The sequence below is a fragment of the Theropithecus gelada genome, chromosome 6 (genome assembly GCF_003255815.1).
Source record: "Theropithecus gelada isolate Dixy chromosome 6, Tgel_1.0, whole genome shotgun sequence".
Lineage (NCBI taxonomy): Eukaryota > Metazoa > Chordata > Mammalia > Primates > Cercopithecidae > Theropithecus > Theropithecus gelada.
Window position 1 is genome coordinate 36,874,766 of NC_037673.1, and position 24,829 is coordinate 36,899,594.

The 24,829-nt window shown below is 42.6% G+C and overlaps 1 protein-coding gene across 1 annotated transcript in view; it reads right to left on the bottom strand.

The window, feature by feature from the left end:
* The window catches only part of CPLANE1 (ciliogenesis and planar polarity effector 1), a 163,143-nt gene extending 148,661 nt beyond the window's left edge, over nucleotides 1–14,482 (bottom strand). The window contains exons 1-8 of the mRNA XM_025388536.1: nucleotides 14,299–14,482; nucleotides 11,682–11,809; nucleotides 9,486–9,621; nucleotides 9,255–9,374; nucleotides 8,421–8,650; nucleotides 7,235–7,341; nucleotides 3,871–4,027; nucleotides 3,030–3,133 (exon numbers count right to left, since the gene is read on the bottom strand). Of these exons, the coding sequence (XP_025244321.1) occupies nucleotides 3,030–3,133; nucleotides 3,871–4,027; nucleotides 7,235–7,341; nucleotides 8,421–8,650; nucleotides 9,255–9,374; nucleotides 9,486–9,621; nucleotides 11,682–11,762 (935 nt within the window). The 5' untranslated portion in view covers nucleotides 11,763–11,809; nucleotides 14,299–14,482. The remainder of the gene's footprint in view (nucleotides 1–3,029; nucleotides 3,134–3,870; nucleotides 4,028–7,234; nucleotides 7,342–8,420; nucleotides 8,651–9,254; nucleotides 9,375–9,485; nucleotides 9,622–11,681; nucleotides 11,810–14,298) is intronic.
* Between the last annotated feature and the right edge of the window lie 10,347 nt (nucleotides 14,483–24,829).

The window sequence follows — 24,829 nt, forward strand, 5'->3', positions numbered from 1 at the left end:
TACAGAACCCAGAAACAAAGTCACATTCCTACAACCAACTGATCTTCAGCAAAGTCAATAAAAATATACACTGGGGAAAGGACACCCTATTCAATAAAAATAGTGCTGGGAAAATTGGATAGATGTGCAAAAGAATGAAACTGGACCCATACCTCTCATCATATACAAAAATTAACTCAAGATGGATTAAAGACCTAAACATAAGGCCTGAAACTATAAAAATCCTAGAAGAAAACCTAGGAAAAACCCTTCTGGACATTGGGCCAGGCAAAGAATTTAAGGCCGCATCCTCACACGCAAATACAACAAAAATAGACAAATGAGAATTAACTAACTTAAAAAACTTCTGCACAGCAAAAGACACAATTGAAGTAAAAAGACAACCTACAGAATGGGAGAAAATATTTGCAAACTATGCATCTGACAAAGGGCTAATATCTAGGATCTATGAAAAACTAAGACAACTCGACAAGCAAAAAAAAAAAAAAAAAAAAAAAAAAAAAAAAACCTCATTGAAAACTGGGCAAAGAGCATGAACAGACATTTCTCAAAAGACATACAACCAGCCAATAAACATACAAAAAAATGCTCAACATCACTAATCATCAGAGAAATGCAAATTAAAACCACAATGAGATAACATACCAGTCAGAATGGCTATTACTAAAAAGTCAAAAAACAACATGTTGCAAGTATGCAGAGGAAAGGGAACATGGGAACATGAGAAAAGGGAACAAACAAGTTTGGTGGGAATGTAAATTAGTACAATCATTATGCTACAGACATTTCTCAAAGAACCAAAATAGGAACTACCATTCAATCCAGTAATCCCACTACTGGGTATATAACCAAAGGAAAGAAATCATTATATCAAAAAGATACTTGCACTCATATATTTATCACATTACTATTCACAATAGCAAAGATAGGGAATCAACAAAACCATCTAACAACAGAGGATTTTTAGTAGAGATGGGGTCTCATCGTGTTAGCCAGGATGGTCTCGATCTCCTGACCTCGTGATCCAGCCACCTCGGCCTCCCAAAGCGTTGGGATTACAGGTGTGAGCCACCACGCCCGGCATCAAATACTACATATTATAACTTGTAAGTTGGGACTAAACAATGGGTCCACATGGACATGCAGAGTAGAATAACAGGTACTGGAGACTACAAATGACGGGAGGGGAGTGAGGGTTGAAAAATTACCTATTGGGTACAATGTTCACTATTAACACTAAAAGTCCAGACTTCACCACTACACAACATGTGTATGTAAGAAATATGCACCTGAGGCCGGGTGCAGTGGCTCACGCCTGTAATCCCAGCACTTTCGGAGGCCAAGGCAGGTGGATCACGAGGTCAGGAGATCAAGACCACCCTGGCTAAAACGGTGAGACCCTGTCTCTACTAAAAAAAATACAAAAAAATTATCTAGGCATGGTGGCGGGAGCCTTTAGTCCCAGCTACTGGGGAGGCTGAGGCAGGAGAATGGCATGAACCCAGGAGGCAGAGCTTGCAATGAGCCAAGATCGCGCCACTGCACTCCAGCCTGGGTGACAGAGCGAGACTCCATCTCAAAAAAAAAAAAAAAGAGGAGGGGGGAGGGATTGCATTGGGAGTTATACCTAATGTAAATGACGAGTTGATGGGTGCTGACGAGTTGATGGGTGCAGCACACCAATATGGCACAAGTATACATATGTAACAAACCTGCACGTTATGCACATGTACCCTAGAACTTAAAGTATAATCATAATAATTAGTAAATTAATTAATTTTAAAAAAAGAAAAGAAATATGCACCTGTACCCATTAAATATATTTTTTTAAAATTGTTTTAATTTTTAAAGACTATAAACCCCCCCAGACTCCCTGATTAAATAATGGTCTTTCCAAACAAGCCTTTTTCATTTTAGCCTCTCCAATTCATCCCAACATTTCTCTACTTACTCATGATTAAATTTCTCCCAGAAAGACACAAAAATAAATGAAAGAGAAAAGAAAGTATGTTATCTACTACTCCACCAGACCCTTCCTTAAAGTATTTAAGGCATTCCTTATATAAAGCAACTTTTAGGCTGGGCATGATGGCTCAGGCCTGTAATCCCAGCACTTTAGGAGGCCAAGGTGGGAGGATCACTTAAGGCCAGGAGCTAAAGACCAGCGTGGTCAACATAGCAAGACCCTGTCTCTACAAAAAACTTTAAAAAGTTAGCCACATACAGTGACGCACACCTGTAGTCCCAGCTACTCAGAAGGCTGAGGAAGAAAGCACTGCTTGAGCCCAAGAGTTCAATGCTGCAGCGAGCTATGATCACATCACTACACTCCAGCTTGGGCAACAAGTAAGACCACTTTTTTTTTTTTTTTTTTTTTTTTTTGAGACAGTCTCCCTCTGTCGTTCAAGCCATTCTCGTGCCTCAGCCTCCCAAGTAGCTGGGACTACAGGTGCATGCCACCACACCTGGCTAATTTTTTTTAATATTTTTTTTAGTAGAGATGGGGTTTCACCATTTTGGCCAGGCTGGTCTTGAACTCCTGACCTCAGGTGATCCACCCACCTCGGCCTCCCAGAGTGTTGTGATTACAGGTGTGAGCCACCAACCCAGCCTCGGCCTCCCAAAGTGCTGTGATTACAGGCATGAGCCACTGTGCCCAGTCTTTTTTTTTTTTTCTTTGAGACAGGATCTTGCTCTGTTGCTCAGATTCAGACCGGAGTGCAGTGGTGAGATCATAGTTCACTGCAGCCTCTATTACCCAGGCTCAGGTGATACCCCCTATCTCAGCCTCCCAAGTAGCTGGGACTACAGGTGTCCACTACCATGCTCAGCTAATTTCTTTCTATTTTTCAGTAGAGGCAAGGTCTCATTATGTTGCCCAAGCTGGTCTCAAACCCCTGAGCTCAAGTGATCCTCCCACCTTGGTTTCCCAAAGTGCTAGAATTAAAGGAGTGAGCTATCACACCTGACAGAGACCCATCTCTTTTAAAAGAAAAAAAGAAAAAAAAGACAGACAAAAGAGTTCTTACCTAATAAGTGCAGCTGGAACCACGCGACTCTTGTTACTACATCCTTTAAGGCTACCACAGAGAGTAACAAAATTCAGTGTGTTTATAAATAATACCTGAGTTGCCTAGAAAGGAAAAAAAGACAAGAAAACTATTAAAATTATTTTACTGTAACCATTACTTATAATTCTGGCGACATAGAGATCTATTACTATATTAATAAACTATCTAGGGAGAATTTCTCAACTGGCAAGGCAATATTGACCCCTGGTAGCCTTTGCTCGTTTATGTTCCACCTTAAGAACATTAGTTACCGCAGTGCTCTTCTTTCTTCTTTTTCCCTTATTCTTTTTTCATTTCTGAGAGCCAAGTTTTGAGAGTTACGGCATCTAATTTAAAGAACTTTACCAATCCACAATGTCAAGTTGGATTAAACACCACCAACTTAAAGAATATAAAGTAGGCTGGGCACAATGGCTCACACCTGTAATCCCAGCACTTTGGGAGGCTGAGATGGGAGAATTGTTCGAGCTCAGGAATTCAAGACCAGCCTGGGCAATATGGCAAAACCTCATCTCTACCAAAAAAATACAAAAATTAGCCAGCCATGGTGGTATAAGCCTGTGGCCCCAGCTACTTGGAAGGCTAAGGTGAGAGGATCACTTCAGCCTGGGAGGTCAAGGCTGCAGCAAGCCATGATCGCACCACTGTACTCCAGCCTAGGCAACAGACGGAGACCCTGTCTCAAAAAAAAAAAAAAAAAAAAAGGGAATATAAAGGAGTATTTAGAAAAAGAAAAATCTCAAAACTCGAATAAACTCCTTCTTTTATAGATTACTTTCTAAGACAGATATTTACTGACCTTGGGGTCTTTCTGATTAAGAGTTACTGCCAGGGTAAGGCCATCTCTTGAAAAGGCAGAAATCAGAGCTCCTCTTGACTTTACTGATTCACATTTAGGAATTAGACTGCAGAGATGACAGTCTTGTTGAGCCCAATGAACATGGTATGGCAATGATCTAAAAAAAATGAAATAATTGAAAACAAAATGTATAGTAACTTTTAAATTTATATATAGTTCATTACAAAAATTAAAGGATTCATCCAAATTCCTACATGTGCACATGTACTTAGGGAATATTTTAGAGACTATGTTAATCCATTGTGTTGCTGTAAAGGAATGCCTGAGACTGAGTAATTTATAAAGAATAGGGGTTGGCTGGGCACGGTAGCTCACGCCTGTAATCCCAGCACTTTGGGTGGCGGAGACAGGTGGAACACTTGAAGCCAGGAATCTGAGACCAGCTTGGCCAACATGGTGAAACCGTGTCTCTGCTAAAAACACAAAATTAGTTGGGCATGGTGGCGCCCACCTGTAATCCAAGCTATTCAGGAGGCTAAGGCAGGAGAACTGCTTGAACCTGGGAGGCGGAGGTTGCAGTGAGCCAAGATCGTGCCACTGCACTCCAACCTGGGTGACAGAATGAGACTCCATATCAAAAAAAGAAAGGAAGAAAGAAAGAAAAGGGGTTTACTTGGGCTCACGGTTCTCCAGACTGTGCAAACATGGCTTAGGCATCTCCTCGGATTCTTGTGAGGGCTTCAGGAAGCTTATAACCATGGCAGAAAGGAAAGAGGGGGCAGCATTTTCCCAAGAGAGGGAGTACGGGAGAGAAGGAGGAGATTCCAGGCTCTTTTAAACAACCAGATCTCCCGTGAACTCAGAGCAAGAACTCATTACTGTTAAGCAGAACACCAAGTCATTCATGAGGGATCTGCCCCCGTGACCCCAACATCTCCCACCAGGCCCCACCTCCAACATTGCAACATTAAGGATTATTTTCAACACGAGATTTGGAGGGGATGAACATCCAAACTATATCAGAGACCTTTCAGAAGTCTGTGCACAAAAGAACAGCTGCAGATTAGCTAAATAAATTGAATATCAGAGTTCCGTTAGTACAGCCATGTTTTTATATGCATCCCCAAATATGTTATACCTGCTTCCACTAAAAGTTTGGATAAACATATTTCAACATAATACCAAACATTTTTACAGGAATTTAAAAAGTAGGTCAGGAGTTCGAGACCAGCCTGGCCAATATGGTGAAACCCCATATCTACTAAAAACACAAAAATTAGCCAGGTGTGGGGGTGCACACCTATAGTCTCAGCTACTTGGGAGGCTGAGGCAGAAGAATCACTTGAACCCAGGAGGCAGTGGTTGCAGTGAGCTAAGATTGCGCCACTGCACTCCAGCCTGGGCAACAGAGCAAGACTCTGTCTAAAAATAATAATAATAAAATAAAAAATAAAAAGTAGAGCAGTCCAGGCATGGTGGCTAATGCCTGTAATCCCAGCACTTTGGAAGGCCGAGTTGGGCAGATCATTTGAGGTCAGGAGTTTGAGACCAGCCTGGCCAACATGGTGAAACACCATCTTTACTAAAAATACAAAAGATTAGCTGGGCGTGGTGGCGCATGCCCATCATCCCAGCTACTCAGGAGGCTGAGACAGGAGAATCGCTTGAACCTAGGAGGCAGAAGTTGCAGTAAGCCAAGATTGCACCACCACACTCCAACATGGGAGACAGAGCAAAAAGACTCTGTTTCAAAACTAGATAGATAGATAGATAGATAGATAGATAGATAGATAGATAGATAGATAGATAGATAGATAGATAGACAGACACAGACAGACAGAAAAGGGAAACTTCTGGGATAGTATCAATGTTCTAGAATTGATCCAAGTGATACATATATTTATATTTCAAATAGGTGTATGTATTTCTCAAAGTCTATCTAGTTGTACACTTAAGATTTGTTCATCTTATTTTATTTATTTATTTATTTTTCAGACAGGGTCTCACTCTGTCACCCAGGCTGGAGTACAGTGGCACGATTTCAACTCACGGCAACCTGGACCTCCCGGGCTCCAGTGATCCTCCCACCTCAGCCTCCCAAGCAGCTGGGACTATAGGTATGCGCCACCATGCTCAGCTAATTTATTTTATATTTTTTGTAGAGATGGGATTTTGCCATGTTGTCCAGGCTGGTCTTGAACTCCTGGGCTCAAGTGATCCTCCTGCCTCAGCCTCCCAGAGTGCTGCAATTACAGGCACCCGCCACCATACTCAGCCAAGATTTGTTCATTTTACTTCATGTAAGTTATATCTTAATGTAAAATGTAAAAATAAAACAAACAGAAAAATAAAAATAAAAATCACACCGTTTTACTCAATCTTACTTAGGCATTGTAAGAAAATAATGCATATTTTCAGCCAGGTGAGGTGGCTCACGCCTGTCATCCCAGCACTTTGGGAGGCCAAGGCAGGTGGATCACAAGGTCAGGAGTTCAAGACCAGCCTAACCAACATGGTGAAACCCCATCTCTAATAAAAATACAAAAAGTTAGCCGGGCATAGCGGTGGGCACCTTAGTCCCAGCTACTTGGGAGGCTGAGGCAGGAGAATCGCTTGAACCCGAGAGGCAGAGGTTACAGTGAGCCGAGATCACACCATTGTACTCCAGCCTGGGTGACAGAGCGAGACTCCATCTCAAAAAAAAAAAAAAAAAAAAAAAAAGCATATTTTCTATTAGGCTTTTCAGAATAAAACTATTTTTAAATAAAATAACACTTAAGCATTTAAAAGGTATAACAGCAAATCAAAATAGTTATGTCCCTTTTAAATTTCAATTGAATTCTTTTCCAAAATAGTTACTTTTATAGTCTTAGACAAGTAAAACCATAGCTTGTCTTATCTTTTACAAGTTCTCAAAGAAGAGAAACAAGACAAAAACAAGATAAACTTTCTGGATTAAACATTTAGAAATAAGAGAGGAAGAAATGATTTGCAAAGCCTCAGAAATCAAAACTCACAATAACATTTACAAATTTTATTACATGTATATGGATCAAAAGATAATAATTGTTTAAAAAGGGATAGAAAACATGGGGCCGGGTATGATGGCTCATGCCTGTAATCCCAGCACTTTGGGAGGCCAAGGCAAGATGATTGCTTGAGTCCAGGATTGCAAGACCTTGTCCGTTAAAAAAAAAAAAAAAAAATTAGCCAGGCATGGTGGCATACACCTATAGTCACAGGTACTTAGGAGGCTGAGCTATGATTGTGCCACTGCCTCCCCAGTCTGGTTGACAGAGCAAGACCCTGCCTTCAAAAGAAAAAAAAAATCAGTAAGGAAATAAGAAAAAAACATTTACCTCACCTTATGGATGTAAATACATTCTCATGCCACCGAATTGCTAGAAATGTTAACTTCAGGCATTCCCCAGAATAAAAAGTAAATGAACACAGGCAGCAGTCTCCAAGTAACTGTAGACAAATTTAAGATACTTTAGTATAAAATTAATGTGAAAATAAATCAAGATACTAAACATATATATATATTCCTCATCATAAACTAGTAAAAAATATTGAGATCTTGCTTATATTTTTTATTCTTAACATTAAGCTAAAGACTAAGTAATTTTTTTCTGAGCCAGAGGCAGGTCTCAAATATGAGGTTGTAGTTTATGCTCTCAAGGAAATATTGACATTTATTGTGACTATAACTGAAACTATTCTTACATGTTTATTTTTCTCTTTTTGTACTTTTATACTATTTAAATTAGTGCACCACCCTGAGAATGGGGAGGGGGGACAATAAAACTTTAAAATGCAATTTCTAACAATAGTGGTTTGGATAATAAAATGCTTGTCCATACATACAAAGAATACCAAGCAGCTATTTTAAATGTGTTTTGGTTTTTCAAGTTCATGAATCTTTTATTTCCCAATTAAATGGCATATTTAGTATCAATTCTAGCTTGTTAAATTACCAAACAAGAATATATATATATATATATATATATATATATATATATATATATTTTTTTTTTTTTTTTGAGACAGAGTTTCACTCTTGTTGCCCAGGCTGGAGTGTAATGGCATGATCTCAGCTCACCGCAACCTCCGCCTCCTGGGTTCAAGCGATTCTCCTGCCTCAGCCTCCCAAGTAGCTGGGATTACAGGCGTGTGCCACCACACCTGGCTAATTTTGTATTTTTAGTAGAGACGGGGTTTCTCCATGTTGGTCAGGCTGGTCTTGAACTCTCGACCTCAGGTGATCCACCCGCCTCCACCTCCCAAAGTGCTGGGATTACAGGCGTGAGCCAATGCGCCTGGCATAACAAGCTATATCTTTAAATCAAGGATAGAGAAAAGGAGTTCTAAGTTAAAACTACTTTTAATAAACACTTTTTTAAAATGTGACCCAAGAAACATAAAAATATCTTTTCCATATAAGAATTGCACAATTACTACGAAAATTTATGGTGACTAAAGATATACAGTTATACCATTATGCATTCTGCTAATCTGCTTCACAGATAAGAGTCTGAGACTGATTTTACCTCATTTTTTATAAAAACAGCATTCACTACAGCTTCTTTATCTTCAATGGAAGGCAAGAGAACTGCTTCTTCAGGTATGACCTGGGACCACCGACCCACCAATGAAAGGCTCTTAGAAGATAAGATACTCTTTAATTCCAAATATTCCCAAAGAAATATGCATCCAGATGTTATGAGCAGAATTCTTTTCCCATTTCCAGATACATACAAATACGGTCTCAAAGAGCTTGCTAAAAAAAATAACAAAAAATGTAATTAAACCTCTGAGGTCTAAATTTCCCCCAACAAAGTACATAATTTATGTACTCTTACAATAAAAAACGAAATAATGTTACCATTCAGGATGTCAAAACTAAGGCACTAGCAAAAAATTAAAAATACAACCCAGGCACAGCAGCTCATGCCTGTAATCCCAGCACTTTGGGAGGCTTAAGGAGACGGATCGCTTGAGCCCAAGAGGTCAAAGCTGCAGCTATGATCATGCCACTATACTTCAGCCTATGTGACAGAACAAGATCCTGTCTCTAAAAAAGAAAAAAGTACAAAAAATAGCAACATTTATCAAGTACTTATGTGATATTAGAAACCTATTATTATCACAGAAATATTAGGCATGCCAGAATTTTCTTCTTCAAGTTGAATCTCAGTATCACAGATAAACATGACCAAAAATACATACATATATATACACATACATGGAAATATATATACCTACAGATATACATATGCACATATACAGAAACACATTTTCAAGACAATAACAGAAAAATGTTTCATCATATTCTCCTATTTTTCCTAGTTAAATGAATTTAAACAAATAAAAAAATTTCCCACCGACTGTAGCTTTGATCATTTCCTTAGGCTTTTCAGTTATCGGTATAGTTTTCAAACAATCTTGATCTTTGTTCCAAAGGAAAAGCTCTCCTGTAGTTAGTACCCCAGCCAGCCAGGCATCTGTTTCCAAAAATGAAATGCAATACTTATAATCTAATATTTTCTTTAATATCACCCTAAGTTATTAAAAAATACAGTTTTAGTCATTTGAAAATATCAGTACTACTTAACCATTAATGGACGTTGTTAGGACAATAACATCCTTCAAGAAAGGCTGCAGACTAGGAATTTTCTTCTTTATCTTTCCTGATAGCAAATTAATTTCATTTATGAATTTATCATCCAAAAGAAAAACAGCTTCTTTTTCCTAAGAGAAGAAACATGTGAAGGACTCAAGAGGTGTCCGAAATTAATTCAACTTACTGCCTAAATAAATTATCCAGAAACCAAAGCAACATTTAAGAAAGATTATCCATTTGACCACAAATCATAAAATGAACATTCAGCTTAATACGCTATAGTAACCTGAACATTTTGAATTCTGTTTTAAGATACCACATTAGAATTAATAGGTAAGGTGACCTAATAGTTGTATTTCAATTTCTTTGAAGTTTAAAATTATAGGAGTGTCTTCTAATTCTGCTAGCCAAAACTGGTTTATCTATTTTTTAATCTTTTTTTGTTGTTGTTGCCCAGCCTGGAGTGCAGCAGATATTTACAGGCACTATCCCACTACTAATAAGCAGGAGAGTTTTGATCTTGTCCATTTCTGATCTGGACCAGTTCACCATTCTTAGGCAACCTGGTGGTTACCCCAGCCCCTTGATCCTGGGAGGTCATCATATTGATACGGAATTTAGCGCAGACACCTAATCGGTATGGCACGCTGCAGCCCAGAACTCCTGGGCTCAAGCGATCCTCTCGCCTTAGCCTCCTGAGTAGCTGGGACCACAGGTGCATACCACTGCACCTGACTCTCATCAATTTTAACAGCAGTATGGGCCGGGCGTGGTTGCTCACGCCTGTAATCCCAGCACTTTGGGAGGCTGAGGCGGGTGGATCATGAGGTCAGGAGATCAAGACCATCCTGGCTAACATGGTGAAACCCCATCTCCACTAAAAATACAAAAAATTAGCCGGGCGTGGTGGCGGGCACCTGTAGTCCCAGCTACTCAGGAGGCTGAGGCAGGAGAATGGTGTGAACCCGGGAGGCAGAGCTTGTAGTGAGCCAAGACTGCGCCACTGCACTCCAGCCTGGGTGACAGAGCAAGACTCTGCCTCAAAAAAAAAAACAGTAGTATGAGCAAGTTTTTAAATTATTTACTTAGATTAAAATAGATATAGCTTCTGAAATTCATAAATCCATGACTCTGCTCATCTTTAATATCTAGAAAAAGTAGGCTGTTTTGAATTAACTGTTTTCATATATTCTAAGGCAGTGATTTTCAAAGCATAACGGAGCCAGCAGCATCAGCAACACCTCAGAAGTGAGGAGTTCAAGACCAGCCTGAACAACATGGTGAAATCCCATCTCTACTAAAAATACAAAAATTAGCTGAGCGTGGTGGCACGCGTCTGTAATCCTGCTACTTGGGAGGCTGAGGCAGGACAATCACTTGAACCTGGGAGGCTGAAGTTGCAGTGAGGCGAGAAGGTGTCATTACACTCCAGCCTGGGCAGCAAAGCCAGACTCCATCTCAACAACAACAACAAAAAATACAAAATACAAAATACAAAATATCCAACCCTACCGCAGACCTAATTAACTGAAAACTTTGGGAGTGGGGCCCAGCAATCTGTGTTTTAACCACCTCTCCAGATAATTCTGATACATTGTAAAGTTTAAGAATTCCTGTTCTAGGGGAGTTAGTGGTATAGTTTCTCAGAGGAAATGTAACACTTAATTTCAATGATCATTACAAATACAGTAGGGTTGCCTATTTTCCCTAAGTGGGGAATCTATGCCACATATTATGAATGGCATTCCTGGATTACTAACGTACTGTGGCCCATTTTTTCCATCCTAGTTCCAAGAACACTTCATAGCACAATCATGAAAACCACAATAGGAGGAAACACTCCACTAACTTCTGGTAAAGGAAAGCTCAGGACATTAAATTTTCCATTTTGATATATGATGCCATCTCAAACTTAAACTTGACTTAAACATAATATGAATAAGAAAGTTTAAGTAAAAATCTTCTAAACAAACCACTTAACATTCTGGAAAAACTAACTTGCTCATTATTATAAAGACAAAATACACACAAAACCCTGTTCAGTGTGCAGGTAGGTGATCCTCCTGTAGATCCTCCTCCAGTAGATGATGTTTTATTTACTTAAGATCATAGAACACTCCTATATTATAGGCAAAACACACATGCAACATATATAAAACTGGTACTGCTTGAATAAAGAAAAACCTACCTTTCCCAACCAGGAGACACGTGGCCATGGTTTTTTCTGCTTAATACTTGTTGATGTCAAAATTTCTAATCTTATCTCCATGTTTGTTAAGATATCAATGACCAATTAAGTTAAACAGTCCCAAGATTCTGTAAACAATAATAGTAATAATCATAAATGATCCATAATATTCACTGGTTTTTTTTTTTTTTTTTTGGTTTTTTGGTTTGTTTGTTTGTTTGTTTTGAGAGAGTTTCGCTCTGTTGCCCCAGCTGGAGTGCAGTGGTGCGATCTCAGCTCACTGCAACCTCCACCTCCCGGGTTCAAGTGATGCTCCTGCATTAGCCTCCCAAGTAGCTGGGACTACAAGCGTGTGCCACCGCCCTTGGCTAATTTTTTTGTTCGTTTGTTTGTGTGTCTGAGACGGAGTTTCGCTCTGTCCTCCAGGCTAGAGTGCAGTGGCGCTATCTCGGCTCACTGCAAGCTCCGCCTCCCGGGTTCACGCCATTCTCCTTCCTCAGCCTCCCAAGTAGCTGGGACTACAGGCGCCCGCCATTACGCCCGACTAATTTTTTGTATTTTTAGTAGAGGGGTTTCACCGTGTTAGCCAGGATGGTCTTGATTTCCTGACCTCGTGATTCACCCGTCTAGGCCTCCCAAAGTGCTGGGATTACAGGCGTGAGCCACCACGCCCGGCCACGCCTGGCTAATTTTTGTAATTTTTTTTTTTTTTTTTTAAGTAGAGATGGGGTTTCACCATGTTGGCCAGGTTGGTTTCGAACTCCTGACCTCAAGTGATCCACCCACTCTAGCCTCCCAAAGTGCTGGGATAACAGGCATAATCTACTGCGTATGGACCACTGAAGATCTTAACTGAAAATTTTCATAAAGTTTTGATTTATACTTTATTTTATTTCTGAGTTGGAATTTTGCTCTTATCTCCCAGGCTGGAGTGCTGTGGCGCAATCTCGGCTCACTGCAACGTCCGCCTCCCTGGTTCAAGCGATTCTCTTGCCTCAGCCTCCCGAGTAGCTGGGATTACAGGCATGCAGCACCACACCAGGCTAATTTTTTTGTATTTTTAGTAGAAACGGGGTTTCACCATGTTGGCCAGGCTGGTCTCGAACCCCTGACCATGGGTGATGCACCCGATTCAGCCTCCCAAAGTGCTGGGATTACAGGCGTGATCCACTGTGCTCAGGCAAAATAGATGGGGTTTTTTTGTTTGTTTGTTTTTTAATAAAATAGCTTTAAAAGAAAAACTACTCTGAGACAGCACACAAAGATCTATCAAGATGCTAGCTATCAGCCAGCACGAAGGCCGAGATGGGAAGATCGCTTGAGGACAGGAGAGTTCCGGGCTGCAGTGAGCTGTGATTGTGCCTGTGAGAGCGACTGCACTCCAGCGTGGGCAACATAGCGAAGACTTCGGCTCAAAAATAAATAAATACAATTACAAATAAAATAAATTCTTTCAAAAGGGTTAACCAAATGCAAGAGGAACACCGGCATTAGAAAAGCATCATTTGCAGCTCCTAATGAAATAACAAATCCAGTCAATAGTATCAGTGCTGCTAAAATTATTGAGTGAAGGCCGGGCGCGGTGGCTCAAGCCTGTAATCCCAGCACTTTGGGAGGCCGAGACGGGCGGATCACGAGGTCAGGAGATCGAGACCATCCTGGCTAACACGGTGAAACCCCGTCTCTACTAAAAAATACAAAAAACTAGCCGGGCGAGGTGGCGGGCGCCTGTAGTCCCAGCTACTCGGGAGGCTGAGGCAGGAGAATGGCGGGAACCCGGGAGGCGGAGCTTGCAGTGAGCTGAGATCCCGCCACAGCACTCCAGCCTGGGCGACAGAGCAAGACTCCGTCTCAAAAAAAAAAAAAAAATTATTGAGTGACAAAAGACTGGGAACTTTATGCACTGACATACCCCAAATCCATTAGTCAATCTTCTTTTTTTTTTTTTTTTCCTGAGACGGAGTCTTGCTCTGTAGCCCAGGCTGGAGTGCCGTGGCACCATCTCGGCTCACTGCAAGCTCCACGTCCTGGGTTCCCGCCATTCTCCTGCCTCAGCCTCCCAAGTAGATGGGACTACAGGCGCCCGCCACCACGCCCGGCTAATTTTTTGTATTTTTAGTAGAGACGGGGTTTCACCGTGTTAGCCCGGATGGTCCTGACCTTGTGATCCGCCCGCCTCGGCCTCCCAAAGTGCTGGGATTACAGGCGTGAGCCAAAGCACTCAGCCTCATTAGTCAATCTTAAAATTGCTAACAGTGAGGAAAATTGACATTCTATTCCTCCGGATCCTGCTCAAGAGACTGGGGGGCTCGGGTCCGGGGCCGAGGTGTGGCCCGAGCCTGGCACCACCCACGCCGGCCAGGCGACCCCGGCCCCTCGGGGCTCCAGCGCTCCGTCAGCAAGCGACGCCGGGAGGCTGGGGTAGGCCCAGAGCAAGGACGGGGCCCCGACTGGGTAGTGGGGATGTACCAGGGCCGGGTGCGGCTGGAGACGGCCCGGGAGGGAGGTCGCGGACCTGCCCGACAGAAGGGTGGATGAGGGGATACCAAGGACGCCCGGGTCCGGGGAGCGTAAGAGGAGGCCAGGGTCCCGGGGTAAGGAATCCGCGGGCAGTTACCTCCGCCAGGGGCAGGGCCAGGCCGGTCCGACGCGGGAAGGCGCGGCAAGGCAGACTGAGCGGGGTGGAGACGCCAGGCCAACGGCGGCGGGCCCTACTGCCGTCCCCGACGCGGGCCTGCGTCCTGGCGACGGCGGAGGGCGGGCAGGAGGCGCGGGCGCTGCCACGGCGCCTGCTCGGAGCCGGCCGGGAACGCTGGCGGGCCTCCTCCGTCCTCCGCCCCTCCAGCCCTGCTCTCAGGCCCCCGCCCGGGCCCTCTAAGCTGGCAGCCGCGCCCGCTTCCGCGATCCTCGCCCCTGCTCCCGCGCGCTCCCCTCCTCAGCGGCCGCCCGGCCCCCTCAGTTCACTTCTCTTACGCGTTCCTCGGAAGCTCTTCGTTTGAGCGCACAGGCATTGGGCGGGGCTTCGCGGGGGAGTCGCTTAATAACCGACCAACACGGAACTCAAGGGCTGCCCCCTTCCTAGCGGGGACCCTGTACAGACCCGAAAATAAGGAGGTTTTGCTCTGCCCTCCCCAGTTCACGTGGGCACCTTGGAACGCTGAAGAAGGCATTTTCCGAACTCACTGTCCTAAGGACTTATTTTCCGCACTGTTTTCACCTCCTTCACCCCTGTTCTCGTGACTGACAGGATTTGGGGTCACAAGCGGGCAGCCCGAGAGCTCTGCTCACCTGGAAAAGCATTTTTGTGTAGCTTAAATGTGAAGGTCTCAGGCAGTGGTCTGCTGTCCTCCTCCACCTGCGCCCATCATCACTCTTTTCTGCGACTGGCCTGTTTTTGAAGGCAGGACCTTGTCACCCTTGGCTAGGCCAAGTATGTTCTGCACGGAAAATGGCCCTGCCCTCTGCATTGGATAGCTAGCTCCTAGGTTGGTTTATTTTAGCAGATAAGCGTTACAGGGTAGGAGGACTTCTGACTGCATCAGAACCACAATTACCCCTGTGTTTCTGGGTGGGATAAGTGACAGCTGAGCCCCGCTTATCTCAGAGGTTATAGATCTGAGGTGGTTTAGATCCACCCCCAAATCACGAACATTTTACATAAGCCGTGCTAGAGTTAGCATAAAAGTCTCACACAGAAAAATTTGGAAACTGAGAAATCCTAACCTATTCCCACAAATCTGTGTTCCCATTTTTAGGTCTTAAGATATGAAAACAGGCCGGGCGCGGTGGCTCAAGCCTGTAATCCCAGCACTTTGGGAGGCCAAGACGGGTGGATCACGAGGTCAGGAGATCGAGACCATCCTGGCTAACACAGTGAAACCCCGTCTCTACTAAAAAATACAAAAAACTAGCCGGGCGAGGTGGCGGGCGCCTGTAGTCCCAGCTACTCGGGAGGCTGAGGCAGGAGAATGGCGTGAACCCGGGAGGCGGAGGTTGCAGTGAGCCGAGATCTGGCCACTGCACTCCATCCTGGGCGACAGAGCGAGACTCTGTCTCAAAAAAAAAAAAAAAAAAGGGCCGGGCGCGGTGGCTCAAGCCTGTAATCCCAGCACTTTGGGAGGCCGAGACGGGCGGATCACGAGGTCGGGAGATCGAGACCATCCTGGCTGACACGGTGAAACCCCGTCTCTACTAAAAAATACAAAAAATTAGCCAGTCGAGGTGGCGGGCACCTGAAGTCCCAGCTACTCGGGAGGCTGAGGCAGGAGAATGGCGTGAACCCGGGAGGCGGAGCTTGCAGTGAGCTGAGATCCGGTCACTGCACTCCAGCCTGGGCGGCAGAGCCAGACTCCGTCTCAAAAAAAAAAAAAAAAAAAAAAATATGAAAACAATGGGATAACTGAGGCTGATTTTGCTGTGTGGCCATTAGACCTAGAAGTATTGATGTGATTCTGGAGTTGATTGCTCACAATCAACTTATTTATTTATTTTCCTTTTTTCCCCTCCACTTCCTCCTCCTCTATTTAAAAACGTATGGAAATGTATCCGGCAATGTTTGCTGTAAAAAATAATGAATGGAAATGACTACGATTTGCTAAAATAAAAATCATTGAGCATTTATGTGTGTCAGACACTATGCTAGATATAAAGAGGGGAAGACAATGTTGTCCCTCTTCAAAAGAGAGTCACGCACACAAGTTACAGTGCAGTCATAAATACCATGATCACAGTATGCGCAGGTCCATTTTCTCTATCTGGGCAATGGGAAGGTTCAAAACTAAGCTAGGTTTTGAATGAGGAATAGTTTCATTTTGAAGCACATCCATTTTGCGATACCTCTGGACCTATCTAGTGAACAATTTAGATGCATGGTTCAGAAGCTCGATGGGAGGCTTGGGAACACAGAATGTGTAAAATAAGCATCAGTCTCCCCTTCACGCTGCTCTGCACTTTTTAAGGGTCATCTCTCTTTAGTATATATTGCTAAGAGATTTTATGGATGATACCAATTCTTTTTTTCTTTTTTTTTGAGACAGAGTCTCACACTGTTGCCCAGGGTGGAGTGCAGTTGCACAGTCTCTGCTCACTGCAACCTCTGCCTCCTGGGTTCAAGTGATTCTCCTGCCTCAGCCTCCCAAATAGCTGGGATTACAGGAGCCCACCACTACGCCTGGCTAATTTTTGTATTTTTAGTAGAGACGGGGTTTCACTATGTTGGCCAGGCTGGTCTTGAACTCCTGATGTCGTGATTCACCCGCCTTGGTCTCCCAAAGTGCTGGGATTACAGGTGTGAGCCACTGCGGCCTGCCAGCATACCAATTCTTATGAGAGAGTGTCAGGGGTAGAAGAGATCCAAGAGAATAGTTGACCAGGTAAAAAAACTGATAGAGGTCAAATAGAAATAAGCCTGAGAATTGCCCCGTCAGATTTAGTGTTTAGTAGGTATAGTTATAGTGCCACATATACAATAACTGCATTCCTTTTGAAAGCATATAGTAAAATCAAATCTGATTAGCCTAAGTAACAGAGGTGATTTATTGTAATGATTCTGGGGTATCTGACAGATTGTAGATATTCTCCCTAGAGTGCTCCTATCCAATATAAATTTCTGTAACGATGAAAATGTTCTATGTCTACTGTAATATGGTAACCATTAGCCAAAAGTGCTATTGAGCATGTGAAATGTAGCTAGTGCAACTGAGACCCTGTAAACTGAGATTCCAGTCAAAGAGAAAGGAAAAAACAGTGAGCTTGCCTACAGTCTTTAAGACCTGGGCCCAGAAATAGTACACAGTATTTCTGCTTACATTCCACTGGAGATAACTTAGTCACATGATCACACCTAACTGCAAGGAAGCCTGGGAAATGTAGATTAGCAGTGTACCTGGAAAGACTGAGAAAATGGTTTTGGTGGACAACTAGCGGTGGTCAGAATACAAAAAGTAATAATACAGATTTCCTGCTTTCAAGAATATCACAGGTTTAGTGGGAGACAGATGAGTATTTTACTAGCAATGAATAAAGAACATGCTGTACAAACCCAAAGAAAACAGTACATATAGTCTGGATATTTGTTCCTCCCTAAATCTCATGTTGAATTGTAATTCCCAGTGTTGGATGTGGGGCCTGGTGGGAGGTGATTGGATCATGAGGGTGGATTTCTTGTGAATGATTTGGCACAATTCCTTGGTGCTGTCCTCATGATAGTCAGTGAGTTCTCATGAGATCTGGTTGTTTAAAAGTGTGTGGCACCTCGGGAGGCTGAGGCGTGAGAATCGTTTGAATCTGGGAGGCAGAGGCTGCAATGAGCTGAGATCATGCCACTGCACTCCAGCCTGTGTGACAAAGCAAAACGCTCTCAAAAAAAAAAAAAAGTGTGTCACCTCCCCCATGCCTGTGTTCCTGCTTTTGCCATGTGACTTACGCACTCCCACGTTGCCTTCTGCCATGAGTAAAAGCTTCCTGAGGCCCCCGCCAGAAGCAGATATTAGTGCTATGCTTCCTATACATCCTGTAGAACCATGAGACAAGTGAACTTATTTTCCCGTAAATTACCCAGTCTCGGGTATTTCTTTATAGCAATGCAAGAACAGCCTAATACAATGGTATTTCTCAAACCTTAATGTGCATGTGGATCACCTGGGAATCTTGTTAAAATATACATTCTGGGCCGGTCATGGTGGCTCATACCTGTAATCCCAGCGCTTTGGGAGGCTGAGGTGTATGGATCACTTGAGGTCACGAGTTCGAGACCAGCCTTGACAACATGATGAAACCCCAATTCTACTAAAAATACAAAAATTAGCTGGGTGTGGTGACGGGCACCTGTAATTCTAGCTGATTGGCTCATTGATGCAGAGGTTCAGCAGGTTTCATGCAAGTTTGATTGGGCAGGACCCTCGTTCAATTTTTCTTTAATTCTCTTCACTCTGCCCTTTGTCTTCAGGCTGGCTTCCTTTGTGGTAAGTGAGATGATGGAAAATTTATACATCTTTCAAAGAAAGTGTAAGGTTTTTTTCTATAATTGAGCATTCCTTAGGAGCCTCTACCCCAATGTGTTAGAAGGGAAGTCTTTATGTTGACAAATAATGGTAGTTCCATTTTGCTGTTGGTGGTGGTAGTACTTAAGTCTCTTTCTTATAACAGTTCTATCTTGCAGATTTTCTTTCTCTCATTCTAATCAACCTACAAAGTGGATCAATAGTGATAGTGGGCTGGGTGCAGTGGCTCACACCTGTAATCCCAGCACTTTGGTAGGCCGAGGTGGACAGATCACTTGAGGTCAGGAGTTTGAGACCAGCCTGGCCAATATGATGAAACCCCCATCTTTACTAAAAATACAAAAATTAGCCAGGCGTGATGGCACACACCTGTAATCCCATCTGCTCGGGAGGCTGAGACAGGAGAATCGCTTGAACCCAGGAGGTGGAGGTTGCAGTGAGCCGAGACAGCACAACTACACTCCAGCCTGGGCAACAGAGCAAGACTCCATCTCAAAGAAAAAAAAAATTAGCCTGGCGTAATGGTGCATGCCTGTAGTTCCAACTACTTCGGAGGCTGAGGCAGGAGAATCGCTTGAACCCGGGAGGCAGAGGATGCAGCGAGCCAAGATTGCGCCATTACACTCCAGCCTAGGTGACAGAGCAAGACTCTATCTCCAAAAAAAAAAACAGTGATAGTGGTAGGAGGGATTATATGCCCTAATGGTAGAGGGGAAGAGAGTGCTTGTAATTAACCTTTCTTTAATTATAAATATTTAAGTATGTATTTACATAATTATAAATATATAATCTATATTCTTATTTGGTGTGTTCAGGTTACTATAACAAAATACCATTGTGAAAGTTGTCATAGTCTGACCGGGCGTGGTGGCTCACACCTGTAATCCCAGCACTTTGGGAGGTCGAGGTGGGTGGATTGCTTGAGGTCAGGAGTTCGCCTGGCCAACATGGCGAAACCCCGTCTGTACTAAAAATACAAAACTTAGCCTGGCGTGGTGGCAGGTGCCTGTAATCCCAGATACTAAGGAGGGTGAGTCAGGAGAATTGCTTGAACCCAGGGGACGGAGGTTGCAGTGAGCCAGGATCATGCCATGGCAGTCCAGCCTGGGTGACAGAGCAAGAGTCCATCTCAAAAAAATAGAAAGTAAATAAAAAATAAAAGAGAAGGAAGGAAGGAAGGAAGGAAGGAAGGAAGGAAGGAAGGAAGGAAGGAAGGAAGGAAGGAAGGAAGGAAGGAAGGAAGGAAGGAAGGAAGGGAGGAAGGGAGGAAAGAAAGAAAGAAGTCTTAGTCAAAATAGAGTCACTAATGTTGAGAAAACCCTGACAAATAGAGCTGAGGAAGACCATGAAGAGAGGGTTCTCACATTTACATGCCTGATAACAAGAAAGACTCTGCAACCTCACACAAAGGCCATCGCAATCATTAACAAAAAATGCTTCTGAAAGGACATCTGCCCAGCAACTGCCTGTGCAACTTCAGACTGGTGTTACCCTTGTTATTGATCTTCGTAGCCAGGTATAATTATTTTAAAACAATTATGTAATTCTCATTTTTTTTCCTTCAGAAACCATTGTCTTCCTTTACCTTCCTGAATACACACATAGTTTTTACCATGGCATGCATATTTCCATTGCAGTGCTGTATTTTCAAATAAACATCGTTTTCTTTTGGAAAGTCTCTCTCTGTTTGCTGTTTAGATTGACGTATGTGGTGTCAGAAGTGAGATCTGAAGAAAAGTTCACTATTGAAAGGAATCAGCTATGCTTGGAACCAGTTTGCAGTACTCACTTGAACTCTTTGAGCTCTCCACTTCCACAGTTTGCATTTTCTGGCTTGGTGAGTCTTCTCTCAGGTTGAGCTTCCCTCCTTCAAGTAGAAGCTTTTTTACTTTATTTGGGATCTGGTGTGGATAAGGCAATCTTAATAAAAGATCGTGTGTACCTTCTAGGACTATAAAAGGCTTTTGTGTGTATGTCATTTCTGGTATAAAGACAAGCATCTTCCTAAATGGAGGACTCTTCGTTACTACAGAATTTTCATTCTGTCTGTGAGGTATGTCTTCTCTGGTTTGCATGCCTAGTTTAATATTTCATTTGATCTGCACAACTGAATTAAAATGTTGGCAAAAACTCTTATCTTGGTTTATTTGTATTTGTTTTGACTCCTTCCCCTTGCTTGTTTCTGAAAATCTTCCAAGAGCCAAAACAAACATTCTTGGTGGTGGGTGCAGGACAGCTAATTAAATACCACTAGAGTGGTTGCCATCAGCTAAAACAGTAGTCTAAACTCCCGATATTCCCTGAAAACATTTATAGAGTATTCTTTGCTCTCAAGAAATTAATAAGAAATGGAATGATCTTTTCAAACATTAAGGCAAGCAAGGTTTTCTGGGACTCCCAGTCTGATCTTGAGCCTCAATAAATCCTCCCACCTCAGCCTCCCAAAGTGCTGGAATTACAGGCTTAAGTCACCATACCTGGCCTCATTTCTTAAGGTAATTTTGTTTGAAGCTTCTCAGATTTATATCTAAGAAGTTCAGCTTTTGCTGTATTTCACTGTATGAGATGTGCAGAGCATACATCATGGCCTCTGTTATTTCTCTCCTTGAAAAGGTATATCTTTTTGCTTGGCTGGAGTGATAACTCTAACCTTCAACTGTTTCATCAGCTCCTATAACTTTTTTTCTCTGGTTCCAGCTCTGCTGTTATGGCCTGACGCTGATATGTTTGTCTTGAAGGTGTACAAAGGCAATGTTTTCCTACAGCATAACTTGATTCTCTAGTCTTGGCTTTTCTTGATGTGTCTGAATTGTTCCATGTAACCAGGAAACTCCCCATGCTTTTACTGAGAGCCAGCTATGTTTCTATTCAAGGTACTAGATTTTTTTGTTTATATTTCTTTATAATATAGTGTACATTCAAGAGTCTGGTCACATTCTTCCTGTGTCTACTTAAACTCAAATACCATTTTCATCAAGTTTAACTTCCAGATTATGTAAACAGGCTTCCCCTAAGGAGAAGCAATTTTCCTTTACTTTTCTGGTAACTGGGCTTTAAAAAGACAAAACAAAGATCTTAGTTTAGTTTAGCTTTTTGAGATGGGGTCTTGCTCTGTCGTACAGGCTGGTTTTGAACTCCTGGCCTTAAATGATCCTTCCATTTCAGCAAGACTTTACATTTTATCAAGATAATTCATGTATTCTCTTTATTGAGTTTTTATTAGCTGGAAAACTGAGCTTTTAAAGGGTTAAGTTTTTATATCCATGTAACTTTCTGTATTGCTTTTGAAGTATTTTTATTATTATTTTACTGTGATTCTGTTTTAATAAAATGTTTTGAAACTTTTGACATTATTGGCCAATTTCCCCAGGATCCGAAGCCTAAGTCTTTTTGGCCTAAAATTAACATTGGGATTTCTAGTTGGGACCCTGGGAAGCCTCAAAGAATATGTCTTTCATCTTACAGAGATAGTAAATGATTTGGGTTATTTGGCAATTTGTATAGGAGGCATTGTGAAATGACAAATGATACTAGGCATTCTTTCAGTTGCATTATGGGTATAGTATCAGTATAAATGTTCCAAAAATTATATAAACATAAAAAGTTAATATGTTATTAGTCATAATTTTGATTATTGTGTTGAAACTTTTCTTAAGTTATATTTATATGGATATGTTATTAATATGAGTATTCTAAAGATTATATAAAATTTGGTCAGGTGCGGTGGCTCACACCTGTAATCCCAGCACTTTGGGAGGCTGAGATGGGCGGATCACTTGAGGTCAGGAGTTCGAGACAAGCCTGGTCAACATGGTAAGACCCTGTCTCCATTAAAAATATTAAAATTAGCCAGGTGTGGTGGCTGGTGCCTGTAATCCCAGCTACTTGGGAGGCTGAGACAGGAGAATCACTTAAACCTGGGAGGCAAAGGTTGCAGTGAGCCAAGATCATGCCTTTGCATTCCAGCCTGGGTGATGAGAGTGAAATTCTGTCTCAAAAAATAATAAAATAAAATGTATAGGCTGCGAGTGGTGACTCACGCCTGTAATCCCAGCGCTTTGGGAGGCCAAGGCAGGTAGATCACCTGAGGTTGGAAGTTTGAGACCAGCCTGGCCAACATGAAACTCCATCTCTACTAAAAATATAAAAATTAACCAAGCATGGTGGTGCATGCCTGTAATCCCAGCTACTCAGGAGGCTGAGGCAAGAGAATCACTTGAACCCAGGAGGAGGAGGTGGCAGCAAGCCAAGATCATTCCATTGCACTCCAGCCTGGGCGACAAGAACGAAACTCCGTTTCAAAAAAAAAAAATTTTTTTTAAGTCTAATGGTCCTGATATGACACTGTCAGTCATGATACTGGGTTTTCTTTTCTTTTCTTTCTTTCTTTTTTTTTTTGAGATGGAGTGTCACCCTGTCACCCAGGCCGGAGTGTGATGGCATGATCTTGGCTCACTACAACCTCCACCTCCCGGGTTCAAGCAATTCTCCTGCCTCAGCCTCCCTGAGTAGCTGGGATTACAGGTGTGCGCCACCACACCCAGCTAATTTTTGTATTTTTAGTAGAGACAGGGTTTCACCATGTTGACCAAGCAGGTCTCGAACTCCTGACCTCAGGTGATCGGCCTACTTTGGCCTCCCAAATTGCTGGGATCACAGGCATGAGCCACCACGCCCTGCCTAACAGGTACTCTTAAACACAGATTTCTGATAACTTTAAGATCAATGAACTAAATAAAAATTTCCAGAACTCTAATAAAGAAACTGATGGGTTTGGCCAAGAGTGGTGGCTCACGCTTGTAATCCCAGGACTTTGGGAGGCCAAGGCAGGCAGATTGCCGAAGCCCAGGAGCTTGAGACCAGCCTGGGTAACATGGCAAAACCTCATCTCTCCAAAAAATACAAAAAATTAGCTAGGCGTGATGGTGTGAGTCTCTAGTACCAGCTACTCAGAAGGCTGAGATGGGAGAATCACCTGAGCCTGGAAAGCTGAGGCTGCAGTGAGCCATGATCCCACCACTGCTCTCCAGCATGGGCATTGGAGTGAAAACCTGTCTCAAAAAATAAAAGAAAAAAAGAAACTGATGGGCTTTATGAATCAAGCAAAAAGCAAACAAGACATCAATTACATGAAATTTAAGTAGTTAATAAATACAATGTTTTTATGGCTTTTATTTAAGACGTTGTTGGCTCTTAATGTTTTGTTTTCCAGATTTAAGGAATTTTTCTCTCATAAGTGATCTATAGTTGACAGCAATTTCATAAAGTGTCCTTTTTGGACAAAGATGGAAGCATTTGCTTTTTCTCCCTACTTGATTCCTCCAAAAGTTAGAAACTATATGTGAGTATTCTTATTCTTAGTTTTACTTTTTTATTATTATTATTATTATTATTATTATTATTATTATTTTGGAGATGGAGTCTCCCTCTGTTATCTAGGCTGGAGTGCAGTGGCACCATCTCAGCTCACTGTAACCTCTGCCTCCTGGGTTCAAGCGATTATCCTGACTCAGCTTCCCAAGTAGCTGAGATTACAGGCACACATCATCAGGCCCAGCTATTGTCTGTATTTTCAGTAGAGATGGGGTTTCACCACGTTCGTCAGGCTGGTCTTGAACTCATGACCTCAGATGATCCACCTGCCTCTGCCTCCCAAAGTGTGGCGATTACAGGCGTGAGCCACCACGCCCAGTCTATTTTCTTTTTCTTTCTTTTTTTTTTTTTTTTTGAGATGGAGTCTCAGTCTGTCTCTGGAGTGCAGTGGTGCAATCTCAGCTCACTGCAACCTCCACCTCCCAGGTTCAAGTGATTCTCCTGCCTCAGCCTACCAAGTAGCTGGGATTACATATATGTGCCACCACGCCTGGCTAATTTTTGTATTTTTGATAGAGACAGGTTTCACCATGTAGGCCAGGCTGCCTCGAACTCCCAGCCACAGGCAATCTGCCCGCCTTGGCCTCCCAAAGTGCTGGGATTACAGGTGTGAGCCACTGCACCTGGCTGTATTCTTATTTTTATTTACATAAGTTCAATAAAAATCTGCTCTCTATATAAGGAGGATACAATTGGAACATTGGTTTTACTACGAAGGCTTTGACTGAAATGTCTTAAAAATGTACATGAAATGCCTAGCTTCAAGAATTCCCA